At 49.5% G+C, this 17,547-nt stretch overlaps 1 protein-coding gene across 1 annotated transcript in view; it reads right to left on the reverse strand.

The window, feature by feature from the left end:
• The window catches only part of CREB3L1 (cAMP responsive element binding protein 3-like 1), a 20,512-nt gene extending 4,159 nt beyond the window's left edge, over positions 1–16,353 (reverse strand). The window contains exons 1-8 of the mRNA XM_009895671.1: positions 16,161–16,353; positions 11,017–11,177; positions 9,281–9,359; positions 8,187–8,347; positions 6,818–6,967; positions 5,954–6,012; positions 3,988–4,056; positions 1,474–1,573 (exon numbers count right to left, since the gene is read on the reverse strand). Coding sequence (XP_009893973.1) covers positions 1,474–1,573; positions 3,988–4,056; positions 5,954–6,012; positions 6,818–6,967; positions 8,187–8,347; positions 9,281–9,359; positions 11,017–11,177; positions 16,161–16,353 — 972 coding nt within the window. The remainder of the gene's footprint in view (positions 1–1,473; positions 1,574–3,987; positions 4,057–5,953; positions 6,013–6,817; positions 6,968–8,186; positions 8,348–9,280; positions 9,360–11,016; positions 11,178–16,160) is intronic.
• Positions 16,354–17,547: the final 1,194 nt, after the last annotated feature.

Raw genomic sequence — 17,547 nt, forward strand, 5'->3', positions numbered from 1 at the left:
TCCTGCAAGGCATGATGATTCTACATATCTGTTGTGATCAGGAGTGCTGCATTTGAAAATGGAAAATGGGAACTCGGAGGCCTATAAGAGGAACTGGCCAAAGACAGAAAAGCAAATTACAAATTCTTTAAATGCTTCAAAGCTCGGAAGCCTGAGAGAGTTGGTGTGTGGGCTGAGACACCGTGGAATGAAGGGAGCAGCAAGGAGAGATAAGACATTGATAGGATGCTAAATTAGGTATTTTATCAGCCTATAGCACAGAGGATGTCTGGAAGGCACCTCTTCTGGACTTGCTCATTCCAGGTGGTAGTGATGAAGAATTGCTGGAGCCAGGGGTGCTCTGATGAGCTGCTGCATTAAGGAGCAATGAGTCACTGGGCCCAGCTGGGCCACACCCAAAAATGTGGAAAGAACTTGGGAATGAAGCCACAGAACAGCCAACAGAAAAGACAGTCATTCATTAAAATCTGGCCTGATGTGGGGGCAGCAAAGAGCAGCAAAAGTTTGAGCAGGTTTTGAAAGGAGAAAGCACTGGGGATTACAGAGCAGGGGCTCCAGAACCAAGGAAACTGATTGAACCAAGAGTGAAAAACAACCCCTCGGGACACTGAGTGTGCTGAGAAAGTGGGGCAAGCACCTTGCCATCTGTTTGTATTTCATGACCGTTAACAGTACAGAAGTGATAACTAGAAATAGATAACTAACTGACAAATTTGTCACAAGCAGCTACTATAACAATCCTGCAAAGACATCAGAGGGTTGAAGGTTATATTTTTATCATGGATCAGAAACTTTCCCACTGGCAAAAAATGAGATGAAGAATAAGCAACTGACTCTATTTATGGCCACACACTGGCATGCCCCAAAGCTCCACAGTGAAGCCAATATTGCTTAACCGTGATCCTCTGCTATGAGAAATGAGAGGCAAACAGGGATTACCAAAACCAACAGACAACCTTGAATCATTTTGGTTAGTCAAAAGGGCAAATGAAGAGAATTCCATCTGGATTTAACAAAGGCTGATGTGCAGGCATAGCAAGAACAGATGCCATTTCTTGCTGATAAACACAAGGTAATGCCCACTGGGAGGAATACTTGAACTGTTCATCTGCCCTGCTGAGTTAACCATTAAGTATTACCAACTCAGCAAAAGAAAACTCTATCCATTACAACGGAACCTCATGGAAGATTTTTGCTGAATGGCCGATGGCTAATGAAAAGCAAATAAAATGCTGTTTTGCCCAAAGAACAAGACAGTGAAAATGCTGGAATTATTATAATGCTGTTGCATAAACAACTGACATTACCAATGTACGTATGACACAGGGCCTCGTTCTGGTGACTCTAACACAAAGGGAGAGAGCAGATGTAACTGGCAATCGAGCCGGGCAGCGGGGAAGAGGGCAGAGACAGGCAATCAACAAAGCTGTCTGGGGAAGAATGGCCCATAAGGTAGATGAAAATGAAGCTCACCATTAGGCAGGTCCCGGTCTGTGTTGAAGCCATTTTGTAAGGTCTGGAGACTTTCCCAGCTACCAGAGCCTGCAGCTTCTGTAACTGCTGGAGCAAAGTCCTGGGATAGGAAACAACCCAGATCAAAACTTGATAAGGGGGTAGCAGGCAGTAAGTGATGCAAGAATACCACTACCCCCTTCATATTTTACCCTGGTTTTCCTTTCTTGTTAAAAAAAAGTATCTTCCCTCTTGCTATATCTTGCCCAAGTTCTCTGACCAAACAGGCTTAGGAAGCAAGAAACAAAAAAGGGTGAGTCTGAGATAACGCCCCAAGGTGCCATTATGTTGAGGTAACACAGCACCCTCTGTCTCCTCACCAGTGGGTCCATCACAGCCTTCACTGCAACTACCCCCCATTATGAATGTTCCCATTCATTTAGGACTCCTGGGTGCCTCAAAGCTCAGCCAGTCATCTCCCAGAGCAATGGAGAGGCAGGCTACCAGGAAAACCAAGCTCTGGGATGGAGGCAGAACTCTGTAGTCAGATCAGACCTCAAGGATAGGCCTGCCTGCTCCCACTTCACTCAGACACACGCTCTGCAGTTTGACCTCTGCCCCAAACCATATGGTCGATATTGCAGAAAGAGAAATAAAAAACAGTTTTGATCCCCTCCAGCTTCTTCAGCCTTGGCAAACTCTGCAGAGGGATGTGGGCAAAGCCAAATCTTGAGTTCAGCAATTAATTCATTCTCTGGCTGCCCCAACTGCAACACATGCTAAGGTCTCTCTGCCCCATTTAACTTAACATGGGTATCGGCACACATAAACACAGAACAGTGGTAGGTGTGTCACCAAGAGCCACCAAATCCTTCACTGGGCTGGTGAAGAAATCTGGGATGAGGGAGACTACAGAGCACACAGTTCCCAAGGGCTGCAAATTACTGAAATGCAGACTACTGAGTGTTTCCCCCTGGGAGCACTGACTGTTTTACACAAATATGTTTGAGCTTTTATAAAATGCCAGATCCCGGAGCCAGGAGATTGCAGGAGAATCCCAGCTTTATCTCTTTCCAAATCCTCTTCTGCTCCTTGTACATGTGGAGAGAAGCACAGAGCGTCCACTGGCAGTGCTCAAAAACCAAACCCAATTAGAAAGAACACAATTCATATTTTGGAAAAAAAATCTCCTGGCTTTTAGGCCAATCTCCTGATTTTGCAGGGTGGGGCTCATGCTTTTTCAGCAGCAGGGGCTGCCTGCATTCCCAGGGAGGCTGTGCCCCATCCCCGCGGATGAGAGCAGCTGGGCAGCCATGTCACCGGCAGATGGGAGGATCTGGCCACTCTCACACCTCAGCCAGCCTATGCCTGACAGTCCCTGGTCCTGGCACCAGTGGCTGGCCTGGAAGCCAGGGCCACAGCACTTGTGTCATGCATGGGAGGAAGGAGTGTGACAGAGCTTCAAGGAGTAGTACTCCATGAGCTGTAGTGGCAGCAGAGGGGTCGGGGGGCCGGGGGGGAATTGGCTCTCTGGCTGCAGTTCTCCACTTCAATTTGAGCTTGAGGTGATAGAAACAGGGCTATAGAAATGAGCTGCTCCCTCACCAGCCCTGCAGTTGACCCTGCCCTTGCTCACACCTATTGTACCCAGTAAGAGGGAGCAGAGCTGGGCCCTCCTCCAGCTCCTGCTGCCCATCCCCACTACAGGGGCGGGAGTCTTCATTATTTGCTTCCAAGGAAGCAAATTCCCCTGGTGATCAGTCAACCAGCTCTGCATATTAGGAGCACAAATGCTCACCAGATTCTTAGGCAAGGGAGCCAGGGGCCTGCTTTGGGGCTGTGGGGGCAGCTTGCTTCTTTCAGATGAGCAGCAGCAGCAGATGGGAGGGAGATCTTTCAGGATTGCTTTGCAAGGGGAAGAGGCAGGGCAAGGGCTGCGATACCACATGCACAGGAGGCAGGGCAAGGGCTGCGATACCACATGCACAGGGAGTTGCCCTGGATTTGGTGAGAGCTGGTGGCTACCTTTATTAAAGGAATTGGCTTTCCCTGTATTCACCAGGTCTGTCCAGCTTTTCCTCAAGAGAAACCTGAAACAGCCACATTATGCCCAGGGCCTTGTATTCCTCCAAAGATCCCAACAGCAGAAACAGTGGGTATGAGAGGTTGGTGTGAGGGGCCTCCCTCAGTGCAGCTGCTTTGGAGACAGGGAGAGGCCTGGAGGGCTATACGGAGGGCAGCATGAGCCCAGAGGGCTGCAGGGAGAAGGAGGATGAGATGTGAGAAATGCCTTCCCTCCCTCCCCTCGCTGCGGTGCGGCCTGGCTGTCCCAACACAAACATTCCAGGCTTGCTAACCAAACCCAGCTGCCTCGCTGCTTCCACGGGCCGAAAACCAGTGCCTCGCTGAGCAGCTCCCGCCCCTCCTAGGAGCTGGGGGAGACTGTCTTTCTCTTCTCGCCCCCCCTGCCCCAGTGGTCCCCTGGCACCCCTTCTTACCCACGCCACCCACAGAGGGACAGTTCTAGCCCCTTACCTGTTTGCATTTTCTAAGGTCTCCACTTTTTTCCAGAGTTCATTGTTTTCTGTTGTGTATGTCTCGACCCTGCAGGAATAAAACCCACAGCCAGTTAGCTACAAAGGCCCAACAAATAAAGCAAATGTAGTCTTTGCCTCTCTCGGAGTGTGGAGGCTCAGTGGCCCCATCCGTCATCTGCAGATGTGGTCCTGGAGCTAGATATCCCTGACCCGTCTGGCTGAAGCCAGCCCTGGCAGACCAGGGATGAGATTGCAAGTGCACAGTTATGTGTGACATTTCCCAGTTCAGGCTTTCCCGAGGGCTGGGAGGGTCAGTAGCACCTGCTTACAGGCAGGTCAAGTCAGAACAGTCCCAAAGTTATGCAGGCATTTCCATCACTTCCAAACCTCCCTAAGGAGCATGGAAAAGGAACAGGGGGACAAATTCAAACTTCTCCCACTCAGACTGAGAACCTGCCCTGGCTGTGCGCCTCGCATATGAAAACCAGGCAGGTCTGTGCAAATGCTGGGTCAGTTCCTACTGCAGGCACTTGAGGGCAGCAGAGAACCTGCAGGCTCCCTCCCACTGCTGCAGAAGGGAAAGTGGTTAGGCTGCAGCTGGGACCAGGGAAGGGGGAATCTCTCCAGGCTCAGAGAAAGGCAGGCCAGGGACACAGCCTGATCCTGCTGGAGGTTTCCAGCACACCCTCCGAACCAGGCGTTCCGTGTAAAAAGTGGGCTTGCAGCAAAGGTATCAAACTGAACAGTGAAGGGCCCAAGTAGAGGTTTTGACAAACCAGCTCTTAGAGAAAGCCAAGTTGACCAAAGACTTGTTGCATTAAAGAAATTCACTGAATGCTACTTTTGGTTCACATTTAAACCTGGCATTGTTTGAAAGCCATCTGTCACAGCAATGCACTAGCGTAACAAACCGCTGAGTATGTACAGGCACCCTAGCCACGTCTGGGGAAGAGGCCCCACCACAGAAAGCCCTGGACCTGTCACTTAAGCAAGGCCAGCCAAGTCCCCAGCCCTGGCTTGGAGGATCTGGGTGTTAATGTGGGACACTAGCTGGAGGTGATGTGCTCTGATGCCTGGACACACATACACACATGCCAAGGTGCTGCTTATGGAAGGGCATGAGAACTTGAAGGTGCCTCGAGTCATCTGTTTTCATTCAGCATTTCTATGCACTTAGAGAACATAAGCAAATAGAATCAGGAAGAGGAGTTAATTAAGGTTGGGTTTGGGGGTTGTTTTTTTCCATTTTGCTGATCTCAGGTGGTGTTAATAACAGAGAAGAAGATGGTATTTAAACAGAAATGTAAATTTGCACCTGGATCGCGGCATTTTTCTTTGCCTCAGAATGCCCATCAGGGGCTGTTAGTACAGAGGGGATCACAGGATCTGGCCCTCAAGAGTTGTTTTCTGCTATGTCAGTGTCATATGATGTCACCTTAGGCTTATGCCTGCAGGACCTCAGGGTTGCAAGGAGAAAAACAAAGCTCACGCAGGGAACACTGGAAGGGGAGGGAGTGTGGGGAATAACTGCAGTGCAGGGTTTTTCTTGCTATCAAATGCTTGTGTGTCCACCCTCATGGGAATAAAGGGGGGAAAGCCATGGTAAGTGCCCCCAGAGGGACTGCTGCTTATGGGACAGACAAAATAGAAGCAACTTCTAGTGGGGAAACACGACTCTTACCCAAAATCCCAACTTGTTGGCAGCTAAAATGGCCTGTGTTCTGCAGGGGACCAGCCAAACTAAGCAGTTGGAAACACAAGGTTTCTAGAGCAATCTTTATCCTGCAAGAGGATTTCTAGGAGGGAGCAGGGGCAGGAACCCAAACCAAACTTCTGTGCAGCCAGCCTTGCAAGGAATTGTACTCTTTGAGCAATTCAGAGACAAAAGCACTAGAAGGGGCAGGGGCGGGGGCTGTGCATGGACAGGGCTCCTTTTTCAAAGGTAGGACCGAGAGGAAACTTACTTTTTCTCTAGACACTCCACATATTCTTTCTTCTTCCTGCGACTCTCCTGAGCAGAGATCTGTAAGGGGGGCAGCCATCAGAAAGCAGTCAGTATCATAAGCCTCTAGGCATTTCTTTGTGGCTCCCTCATCTTGTCTGTTCCCTGCACACACAGCACCCTAAAGGTAAATGGGGAAGCCACCTTCCAGTCTGCCATTCTCGCTGGTCTCCAGGCCAAAACTGGGAGGGGTGGCTGCTGTAGGTATGCAGCCTTCTTTGGCCTGTAGGCCACTAACATTTGTTGCAGTATGCCTGACCCCCTTGCTGCTGTGAGCATCTTTGGGGTTGCTTTGAACTCCTCTGACTCACATGGGTACGTGCTGTGGCCATCTGGGCAGATTCTGCCCCAGACCACTTCTGAGTCACTGGGTGACTAATTCAGGGTCTCATCATTTCTCTCACGGGATGCTTTTTAATCAGAAGTCTAAAGTCTCACAGCCTCTGCCTGGCTAATGGGCTCTGTGCATCACCCATCCTGCAGCATGCAATGCCTCTTGTTTCCCTGCCCCCAAAGCAAGGCCTGACCAGGCTGGTTTGTCTGATTTGTGATGCCTTAGCTTGTGGGCCCTATTCCAGGGCACACACTCCCAGGATCTGGGCTGGAAGCCACACTTGCCAGATACAGCTGCATGCACAGCACGCATGCAGAGATGGCCCACGGCACCATTTCTGTGGGTTGGAAGGCTTGTACCAGTGTACCAAAGGCAGGATCCCACCTTTTCTGAGCTGCACTGCAGCTGAGGATGCAAGGGTAACTATAGCACTGGTCAGCTGAGGATGCTCTGGAATCATGGGAACTGTATGGTTAAATTTTTTGCAGTCACCTTGTTCTTGATTTTCCTCCTGACCCTCTTCAGTGCTTTCTCCTCTGCTTTGGTGAGGGGCAGCTTGGTAGGAATGGGGTAGCCCTCAGCAATCAAGGTGCGTTTCTCCTCTTCAGTCAAGAGCAGCGGGCCAGAGGTCCCTTGTAACTTCTAAAACACACAGAGAGAAGCTGTCAGCATCAGCAAGGCGTTCTGTCCCTCCTTAAAGGGGGAGGACAAGCAAGGGGCTTGTCCCCGTTTGATTGACACAGGACTATTTTTTCTTCTAATACTTGGGAAGACTGCACTTTTAGAAGACTCTAGTGTCTGAACTTGTGAAAATATTTACTTCATAACCAGCTATGGTGTGTGGGTTTCAAGGTCTCAGTGATTTTGAGCTCGCCAGGTGCAGGGATGAGGAGGAGGGAGACCTGAGCACTTGACCCAACCTAGCCAACAGGATTATTTCATACCACAAGCGTGGTATTCAATATAAATTAGAAATTTTGCTGAGGAGTCTTACTCTTCTTTGATGGCTGCCATCCTGAGAACTGCTTGCCCCGGTGCCAGACCCCAGAGGCCTTCCCTTCCTCACGAAGCCATAGTGCTCGCAGTGTCCAACATTTGCTGTCCACTGCTGGGAGTGCACAGCTTCCTACTGATATAGTTGGTTGAGTATAATCTTTGTATATTTTGTATTGGTATCAAGATCAATATTAGTACTTTAGTGCTATTAATGTTAATTGTCTAATCTTATTCTATTAAATTTGTTTATATTTCAAACCCCGTGTTTCCTTGTTTTTTCCTGATTCCCCTTCCTAGGTAGGGAGGGGTGATCAGGTGATAGAATGATTATTTAAATGACAATAAATTGTTATGGATTTCTCAAACCATAACAGGGCTTAGTACAAACAGATGCAGGGTAGTGGTCTTTCCTGCTCTCAACCTCATCCTGGGGGCACAGCTCAGCAGCTGCCTTCCTCTTTTACTTGCAATGGCATCTGCTCCTTCATGGTGAGGCTGGCTACATGCTTGCATTGTGCACTTTTGGGCAATGGTTAAAACACAGTCTGGTTATGGGAATTCTCAGTTATTCCTTTTTCTTCCATTAACCTTCTCAGAAAGTCCTCCAGTGCATAGGCCACTTCCCAAAGTACAGGGTGAAAAAAAGCACTTGCTAAAACAAGGTAGCTTCTGGTAGGCGTTGGTGCCTCTCCTCACTCCTGTGAGCACCATCCTGTCCCACACCTCTGTGCAAGGACATCACATTGCATTTCAGCTTGGAGACCTTAACAAGGGCAGGATCCCCCACATGAGCCTTGGAAAGCCTCCAAACCCGTCTGACTACCAAGGAGCCCTGTGTCCCAGTGACATCCTGCTGCCTCCTTACGTGTGGTGCTGTGAGGAGAGGTGAGGAGGAGATGGCAGTTGAAGAGCGAGCAGCAGGTCTGGCTGGGCTGGAGGGAGGCAGGGACCGGGGGCTCTGAGATCCATCGCTGTCGCTGCCATGGCTGCTGGGTGGAGTTGGAGGCATCTGCACCAGGTCATCTACTGAGAAATAAGATCACGTCAATGGCTCTCATTGCCTGGTTGGTAATTGTTGGTACAGGCATGGTGCTCTGAGTATCAACAGGAAAAAGCACTGCCATAACACAGGACTTAAGGGAGAAGGTGATGAGTCTCACAAGACAGGGTGTGGGTCTGAGAACAAGGCTGGACTGAGCACTGCCCAAGACAGAGATGAGGCTGACCTTGAATTTGCTAAACTAGGAACTACAGGATTCAGAGAGCTGGCAGGGGCTCTCTGACAAGACACCAAAGGCATTTACAAAGCCGTAAGGTACTCTAGTATCAAGCAAAATGGAGTAAAAAGCCCGTGATATTTTGCTTCATACCCTGTTCACAAGTACAGGAAGGTCTGTAAGAGAAGCTCTTCCAAAAGCACCACAGGGCTTACACACTTGCCAGCACACTTGATCCAAAGGGGCTCCAAGTCACTCAGTTGCCAAGCACTTGAAAACTGTCCCCACTTTGTACTGGAGAGCCCTGGGGGCCTTAGTGGAGGTGGAAATAAGCCTAAGGAATGTCTCTCTGGGACAGTGGGAGTTCCTATAGTGCTTTCATTTGTGCATCGGCAGATTCTCAGATGCTTGGGTTTCTTTCAAATTAAACTGGATCCTGAACTTCCTGACTTTCAGATGGTTGGTTTTGGATAACACTTCAGTCCCTCTGAGGATTTTAAAGGCACTCTTGCATATTTCCAACTCTGAAGTAGCCTATTTTGCCTGGGAGTCCCTGTCTGAACAATTCTGTGTGTAGCTGTTGGTCCAGACACTGATCTGAGTTGGAATGGTCTGTGTCCCAGTGCTACCTTGTATGTATGGCTCTGGTCTCAGGTGTTGTCTTTCCTCCCTGTAATAGTAATAATCTCTATCTGAGTAATACAGAGGGATATAAGTTGACCAGCAAATTCTATCTTCTTACCTGCAGGTACGTTTAGAAACTGGTTCACCTCTTTAGGTTCAGCTTTGATCACAGGTGCTGGAGTCATTTCTATGGGAGTCTGTGGAAAAGAAGCAGAAAGAGCTCTTGTGTGCTGCCTCCTACCCTGCCCAGAGGGCTCCCACCACTTCTGCTCATACCCACTGCTCCCCTGGTCTCTGTACTGCCCCATCTCACAGCTCTGCCCCAAAATAGCCTCTCACCACACATAACAGAAACCAGGAGTCCAAACATAAGCCCCCTGAAGTCTATGTTGCTGGGTACACAGAGTGCAAACACATGTTTGCAGAGGAAAAGGCAGTGGCAGATGGATATGCTGCCAAGCAGTGCACTGAGTACCTCCAAAAGGGAGATGACTTTTATCCTTGGCAATTCTTCCCCTGCCAGACCCAGACAGTACAATTTAAACCAACCTCTGCATTACCATGGGAAGCCTCTCTTTGATCTGCCTTCATTAGAAATGGGGGTATAGAAGTTGTACAGAAACAAACAGAACAAACGCCCTGTCCTGCTCACATGATTTTCACCAGGGCTGCTGGGCAGCTGTTTCCAATTGGAGGGGACTGAGAGTTAAATAAAGAGTAGATTTACTCCCATCTGGGCTATGCTGTCCCTCAGCTCCCTGGCTCACCAGCCCCCAGCCCACCATAGGCTGCGGGAGTTTTTACACTAAACAGACACATTGCAAACTCCTCCAGACTGTAAACACAGCTGAGAGAGTACCATGGTACCGCTGCTGAGCGCACACAGCAGAGCTTCGAGGGCACAGCAAGTTCAAGCTGTGTAAATAATGGAGGAAGTTTGTGCACAGATTTGGCTGGAAGTACCCATTTGTTTTGGATGGTCGTTTAAATGGGAAGATGCTCAGCATGAGCGAGAAAAGGAAGCGAACCCCAGAGATGCTCTACTGTTATATCCTGAGCTGCTACAAGATAGCCAAGGTCTGCGTGAGACTGGTCAGACCTTCCCATCCAAAATGGCTGGACTCGAAGCCAGCTGAACTGAGCCCCCAGCTTACACCCACATACCAGTGGCATAAGTGAGCCTCCTTCAGACAAACAGACTTGTTAAGAACTTAGATATGACCAAAAGACATGGACCCTTGTTTCTTAGAAATAATAACTCCTGCTGCTTCACAGGAAAATGCCAGCAGGACCTGGAGTGGAACCTCCATTTCCAGTGAGCAGCTGAAAAAAGTAAGAGGCCATATAATAAGCCCAAGGCCATGAAAAAGACAGTGGCAGAGCAGAGGTCTATACTCAGGAATTGACACTGTTGCCTGAGAAATGAAAATAAGCCAAAAGTGGCTATAGAAATACTGGCAGATTGGAGGGGACAGGCCTCCAGCATGTGCAAGCTTAAAATCCTTTGGTTTTGTGCCAAGGAAACATACTTGTATGTAACCAAGATTGTAAAGCTTCCTCTGCTGGAGAAAACCCTTCTTCCATCGTTTTCTCTGGAAGGATAACCTGTCTTGTAGTTTCACTGTAGGAATCAAGAACACAGTTCTAGCTAGCATCAGGTGTGCTTCTGCTCTGACTGCCATTTCAAGAGGGGAATGACAAATAATGCAATATTTGGGCTTTGTATCAACTTCCTCTGTCTGTCCAGCAGCTAAGTCACCTAGCAGAACCCTGCAGTCACATGGCTTGATCCGCATCACCAGGGGTGCTGCTGTGTGAGCGCCCACGTTCCCGATGGATCTTAGATGGGCTCACCTCCTCGGGGACTGGCAGTCTCTGCAGAGGGTTGAGGTTCAGCACTGGTATGGAGCTGGCAGCTAGCTGGGACTCAGGCAGGTCTACAGCCAGGTTCTGTTCCTGTTTCACCATGATGGAGCAGAGCTTGGGCCCCAGCGACCACACTCCATTCTCCAGCTCTGAAACATGCACAACGTGAGAGTCAAACTCCAGCAAGAACAGGACAAGAAAAAAAATAAATCCATGCAGACAGCTTCCCCCTGTCTGGAGAGGCTGCCTTTCCAAGTTTAGCATTGTCACCACACAAGCATTTGCAGGCCCACAGCACAGAGTACAAAAGTGAATGAACCCCCAGTGTGCGGGGAGCAGACAGGACAAAGCTAGAGGGATTGTGTCTCTGCTCCGCTCTCGCTGTGAAGCCCGAGTGCTGGAGGACAGCTGCAGGGTTTCTTCCCCCGGTGATGTCTTGGTCTTGTCCTCTGGAGCTTATTTATATTTAGAGCTCAGTGAGAGGAGGATGCTGGGCTGTTGCTCCTTAGGCAGCATGGAGAGCATCACAGAGCTGCCAGGTGTGTTACCACAAATAGCACCATGTGTGTGCTAGGGAGCTGGTGAGAGGGCAATCATGATGACAGTGAAAGGCTGACAGGCGACTGTACGTGCTGCTTTGGCCTCCCGCTAATCTTGTGCCAAGTACCAGAGCTGCATGACAGGAGAGGAGGAAGGTCCGTTTCTGTGGAAGGAAGTCCAATGTGGCACCTGCTTTGTGAGGCTGCTCCCACAGCTGCTCCCCTCAATCTCACCTCTGAGGCTGCCACCTCCACCTGCGCTGCTGAGAGGGACTGCTGCCTACAGCCATGTCCCACTGCCATTGCTGACAGGGACCAAAGCAGCAGCGAGGGAAAGGAAGTGTCTGAAGAGAACTGAACGGAGCTGTGTGGGCATGCTCCCCTCACCCCTGCCTGCTTTGTCCTGTGCATGTCTGTGGCATAAGCCTGGCTTGTCACTGGAAGCAGAGATCCCGGGAGCTGGGATTCAGGCAGTGGTGGATAAGCTGCAGCTAAGATGGGGAAAAAAACCTGCAGCAAGGGAAAGGAAGTGTCTGAAGAGAACTGAACGGAGCTGTGTGGGCATGCTCCCCTCACCCCCTGCCTGCTTTGTCCTGTGCATGTCTGTGGCGTAAGCCTGGCTTGTCACTGGAAGCAGAGATCCCGGGAGCTGGGATTCAGGCAGTGGTGGATAAGCTGCAGCTAAGATGGGGAAAAAAACCTGCCAGGCAGGAGAGCTGCCTGGACTCTGCTCTGAAGTTTTGCTCTTCAAACATTTCTGCCTGCCAAGAAGCTCCTCCTTGCTGGCCTGGAGCCTGCATCCTCCTCCCTAATCCTCATCCTTTCCCCTTTTTATCTGACAACCAGAAACGCATTTGTCTCGACACAGGACAGACTATTGCTAAGTGCGTCCCCAGACTGTGCCCCAGTATGCTCAACATGAGGCCACAGCCGGGCTCACTCTCGGACCCCTCTGCCCTGCTCTCTGCATACAGTACTCACAAACCCAGGCATGTTGCTTAGCTGTCTGCTGCCCAAAGCAGCTCAGCAGTGCAGGTCTATGTCCAGAAGATGTCCTGGAAAGAGGAGAGAGGGAGAAAGGACCTTCTCGGCTCCAGAAAAGCCTGCACAAATAATAATATAAGCAAGCAGCTGCTCATGTGGGAGCTGCCATCTGAACTAAACTTAAAGGAAGCTTAAATCCATCTTTGCCCAACTCAGGCTCTATTGCCCTCAGGACAGGACAGGGCAGAATCCTGCCTCTGGGTTCTGCATGGATGCAGTGGTATTAAAGACTCAGCAAGAAACATATCAGTTAACAGACTGTTGTCTTTGCCAGTGGAAAATGTTTTGTTCCTGTCTTTGGTCTAGCACCTCTTATTTTGCTGCCTAGATCAGTCTCTCTAGCAGAGGCTCATCCCTTCCAGCTCCCTGTATGACTGGACATCTTCAAGCACAGACACGAGTTCCTGTGGCTGCTCCATGTGTGTATCAGCTGAGCGCTGCTCTTAGTGCTGCTGGATTGCTTCCTAGAGCTTCCCACAATGCAGCAGGGCCAACGTCGTCAGGCAGCATCTCAGGCAGGGGTGCACTTCACAAGTGTGACAACCGAGAGGCTGCTGAGCAGACACAGACTGAATTGCATTTTCTCTGTCCTGCTAAGGACACCAAACCTGCAGCTGGTAGTGAATTCCCAGTTACAGCTGGTATGCAGACAAGCCCTTTCTGACGGAAGGAGGCAAGGTGTTACACAGCCGCAAGTGTTTGCAGACAGAAAAGTTGGACCGAATTCTTCTGTCTGATCACAGGCTGTCACAGAGATGAGGGACCTTGAGAGGTCTTCCAGTCTATCCCCCTGCTCTAGGGAAGTTCAACTAAACCTGTGCCAGTCCTGACAGATAGTTGTCTGACTTGATCTTACTCCTCTGAAAAGTGATGAAAAGTCCACAGCTTCCCCCATTAAATCTCTTCTTTGGTTTCACTTATGCCCATTATGGGAAGGTTTTGCCTACTGGCTAATTTGAAGTTCCCTGAGTGATTTTAAGCCTCATCTTCCTCATCCTCTGTTTCTGTTGCAAAGCTCTGCATTTCTCTTTTTCTTAGAGGGGTGGGGCATCCTCTGTCTGGGAGGGCTGCTGCTGAAACGAGTTACCAGGCAAGGGAGAGCAGACCACCAAGGGCTCTCCCAGTTCAGACTTGACTCAGCAAGAGGGCAGCCCCCAGTGCTGTCAGTCCAGACAGTCTAAGGAGCAGACACCCAAATAAGTACACGCTGTCCTCCCATTTCCTGTCTACATTCTGACCCTGCTCTCTTTCCCACCCTCAGAGATTTATCTGGGGAGAGATTGGGTTACAGAATCAGAAATGCATAAGCCATCAGAGGGTCAATGAGGGACTGAGAAGGCATATTGTATGGACACATCTATGTTCTGCTGCCTGAGAGGATGTTTCAGAGGTATGGCCAATCTGTAACCACTGCAGATTTCACTGTATGTTGCTGGGTGAAGCATGCTAGGAAACTCATCCTTTGCTCTAGATACTCTCTGTACATAATGGGAAGAAGTACAGCCGAGAGATATCCATAGCTACCCTAGGTTGAGGAGGTGAGGCAAAGAGCAGTGAAGAAACAGGACCTGTACAGGAGCGTGGGCACTAGCCTGAGGCAGGTCCAGCACCCGCTGTTCTGCACAACCCTGGCTCCCCCTGCTCCTGGCATCAAATCACACCCTGTAGAACCGAGGGCTGGTACTGAGAACTGAAGCAGCCAGTCCATATGTGCAAACCATCTGGAAAGCAGGCTCCACTGATAAGCAGGGTCACAATGCACCCAGCGGCTTGCCCTAGCTGACCCATGTCAGTGGGATCCATGTGGGAAGGGGCAGGTTTTTTAAGTGTTTTGGAAATCTGTAGAAAAGTTGGGAGAAAGCTGATAAATAGCAAGCCTCAGACAGCTCCAAGTTTAGACAGCGCTCAGGCATTCCTTAGGAGCTCTGCAGACCAAGGAGAGCTTGCTTAATGTTAAAGAAAAGCCATTTCTGGGTAATTAATTTGAAGCGAATGTCTAAAAGGACTGAGACTGGATGGAGCTGTGCCAAAAGGACTGCACAGTGTTACAAATACTGGACCTGACTCAGTGCTACACTAGAATATGACTCACATCCAATTATGAGCCAAGATAGCCCTAGAAAGACGGGTTGAATTATCCCACTGCAGGAACTGGGTGCATAGATACCCCTATACCTCCCACATTAATATTAGGCCTTACTCCCTGTATAGAGCTGATCTGTACATTCAGAGAGCAAGTGTCAGGTACATCTCAAGCTCTCCTGGGTCACGCGCTGTACACCCTGTGCTGGCCTGTGCCCAAGGACCAGTGTCACTCTCCATTCTGGAGGAGGTCTTGCCTTGGAGACACTGAAGCTGAAGCAGAGGCATGTCCAGACATAGAGGAGAGTAGCAGAAATGGTGACAAGTGTCTCAGAGAGGAGTCCCTGGGGTAGCTTCCTGCAAGCAGACATCATTTCACTTTCTACAACTTCATGCTTTTTGCTTCTCTCATTCCCAAGCCTCATCTCCTCCTATTCATTTGCAGGGGCAAAATAAACGTGTGTCTATGCGCTCATGCTGGTTTGTTTTTAGTTAGTTGCCCAGTTGTCTATTTGGGCTGAGTGCCCTCTAAGACTGTACTGGGGTTAAAGCTACGGAAAAATAAATGTAAATAGAAGGGGTTTTTTTGATACTAAGGTAGAGCTTGCTTGGCTGGCCATGAGCCTCTCTCCCAGCATCTCTCTGAGTGGCCCCTACGGAACATGGCGCTGATGGCTGTGCCCTTTGCAGGGACCAAAGAGGCAGCACAGGCCAGCTCCTCTCCTCCTGCCTTGGCATTTGTACCAGAGAGCTGGGATCATTCCTGGCCATGAGAGGGAAGCCTCTGTCCCAGGTCTCAGTCTTGCTCAAAGGAATGGCTTTCTTCTGTGTATACTGAGTCTGTGCCACTGCTTTTTCAGGCAGCCTGGTGTCCATCAGCTGTTGGGACACCCACACAGTCCCACAAATTACAGGACTCTCTGCAAGGATGGCTCTAAAAATATCCAGCCATCATAAATTATCCTGAAATGAATTGTTTTAAAAATAGGTTTTGAGATGACTGTTCCTCTCTGTCTGCTGCTAAAAGATCTGCTGGTAAAGAAGCCACTTAGCTTTCCACATGTACCAGCACTGGTTGCAGCCAGAGACTCATGCTTCCTATATTCAAGCCAAACCCTACTGCCTGACGCCAAAACAGACCTGGATCTAGGGCATCCACACCCAGGTTTTCAGGGTCCTAAAGAGACATTGCCTATTGCTTGCCAGAAGCTGGCAGCACATGGAACCACAACCAATTATCATCCTCCTAAATAACAGTTAGACCGGCAAAGGAGAAATGTGACTGTCAGAGCACAAACTGAAGGAAAAAATGTGGGCTGTATCTGACAACAGCAGATCAAATTCTTCCCTGGATTAGCCATGCGCAAGGCCAGGGAATAGCCAGTTTGTCCTTATATATGGAAGCCAGCCAGAGCCTCTGCTAACAGATGCGTCCAAAGCTGTGCTGTGTGCATGTCTCATGCTCACCGTTAACATTATCTTCAGTCTTGACAGGCACAAGAGGGCTCTGGGGAGCAGAGTCTCCACTGAGGGAGTAGCTGTGCTCTGCCTGGATGCCTGGAGTGGGTGGATCCAGGTCCATGTCCAGCAGCGGGTTCTTCTCAGCCAGTACTGGGTCATCGAAGAAACTGCTGAAGAGGTCGTTGGAGAAATCCTCCATGTTGTCGGAGAAGTGATCCAGGTTCTCTGAGAAATGCTGAGGAAAGACAAAGGGGGAGAGAGTGTTAGGATCAACTCCAAGAGGGATCTGAGATCCTTCCCCTGCCCTGAGAGCCAAACCTCAGCAACAGCCCTTTTTGGATGGGAAAAAGCACTTCCTATCCTTTGCCTGCAGGAGTTTGATAAAAACACCTTGAATTAAGATAGAAAGGGCCATGGTGCTGTACATCTTCTCCGCGTGTTTATGTATGCCACAAACACTCATGAAACTCCTCTATATTCTCACATCTCCCCCTTCCTCTGTGGGTACCTATCTTCAGCTTCCTAGCATCATCTCACTGTGACAATGAGCACAAGGCAAGAAATCCCTGTGATGACAAAATGCAAGTGTGGCAGAAAATCATGGTCTTCAGCACCTGTCCTCGGTGACAGACGCGTTCTCATTTCTCTGCCAGCAGCAACAGGCACTCTGATGCCCCAGAGAACATCAACCCAGCTGCTGATTTCTATCAGAGAAAAAAAGATCAGTTGGATCAACATAACAGGAAGGCCCCCTGTTGTATTTAATTTCCTCTGGGATTTCACAGCCCCTCTGTGGACCATATGAGGCTGTCCTCCAGCCAGATAATGCCTGTGAAATTCTGCTCCCCGATGAAGTTTAAACACTACAGATGGGCTGTTAACAACAAACAATCATTCCACTAATCATTCCAGTAACAGTCAGTAAATCTGGCCAGTGCTGCTGCAGAGCTGGACTCCTGATGCTACAGGGAACCTGTTTCCTTTGAGGCATATCCTCCTATGCAGAAGTCAAATCACTAACTTTGCCATTTGCTACAACAAAGCATTGGTTGGGCAGGGAGAAAAATGATGGTTGCCAAACACCAGCTGAAAAATTATCACATTTGTTGGCAGATTGAGGCTTCTGGCTCAGGGAGAGGAAAGAAAAGACAGATACATTCAAGTGACTGTATTACACAGACGGAACTGTGTAACTTAAATGAACTGGAGAGAGCTCAGCAGAGTCAGACTGGGTCCCCCCCGGCCCCCGCCTGGAAAAGCATCTGGGTGGGCAGAAAGGCATTGAAAGCAACGTATTGAAAATACCAAAAGCAACAGGGTATGGATGAGAGAGACTGGGAGACAGCACGCAGGTCCTAGAGCAGAGACATGAATGCCAATGAATTCCAGAATG

Source organism: Charadrius vociferus, unplaced genomic scaffold (genome assembly GCF_000708025.1).
Source record: "Charadrius vociferus isolate BGI_N301 unplaced genomic scaffold, ASM70802v2 scaffold111, whole genome shotgun sequence".
In the NCBI taxonomy this organism is placed as follows: Eukaryota; Metazoa; Chordata; class Aves; order Charadriiformes; family Charadriidae; genus Charadrius; species Charadrius vociferus.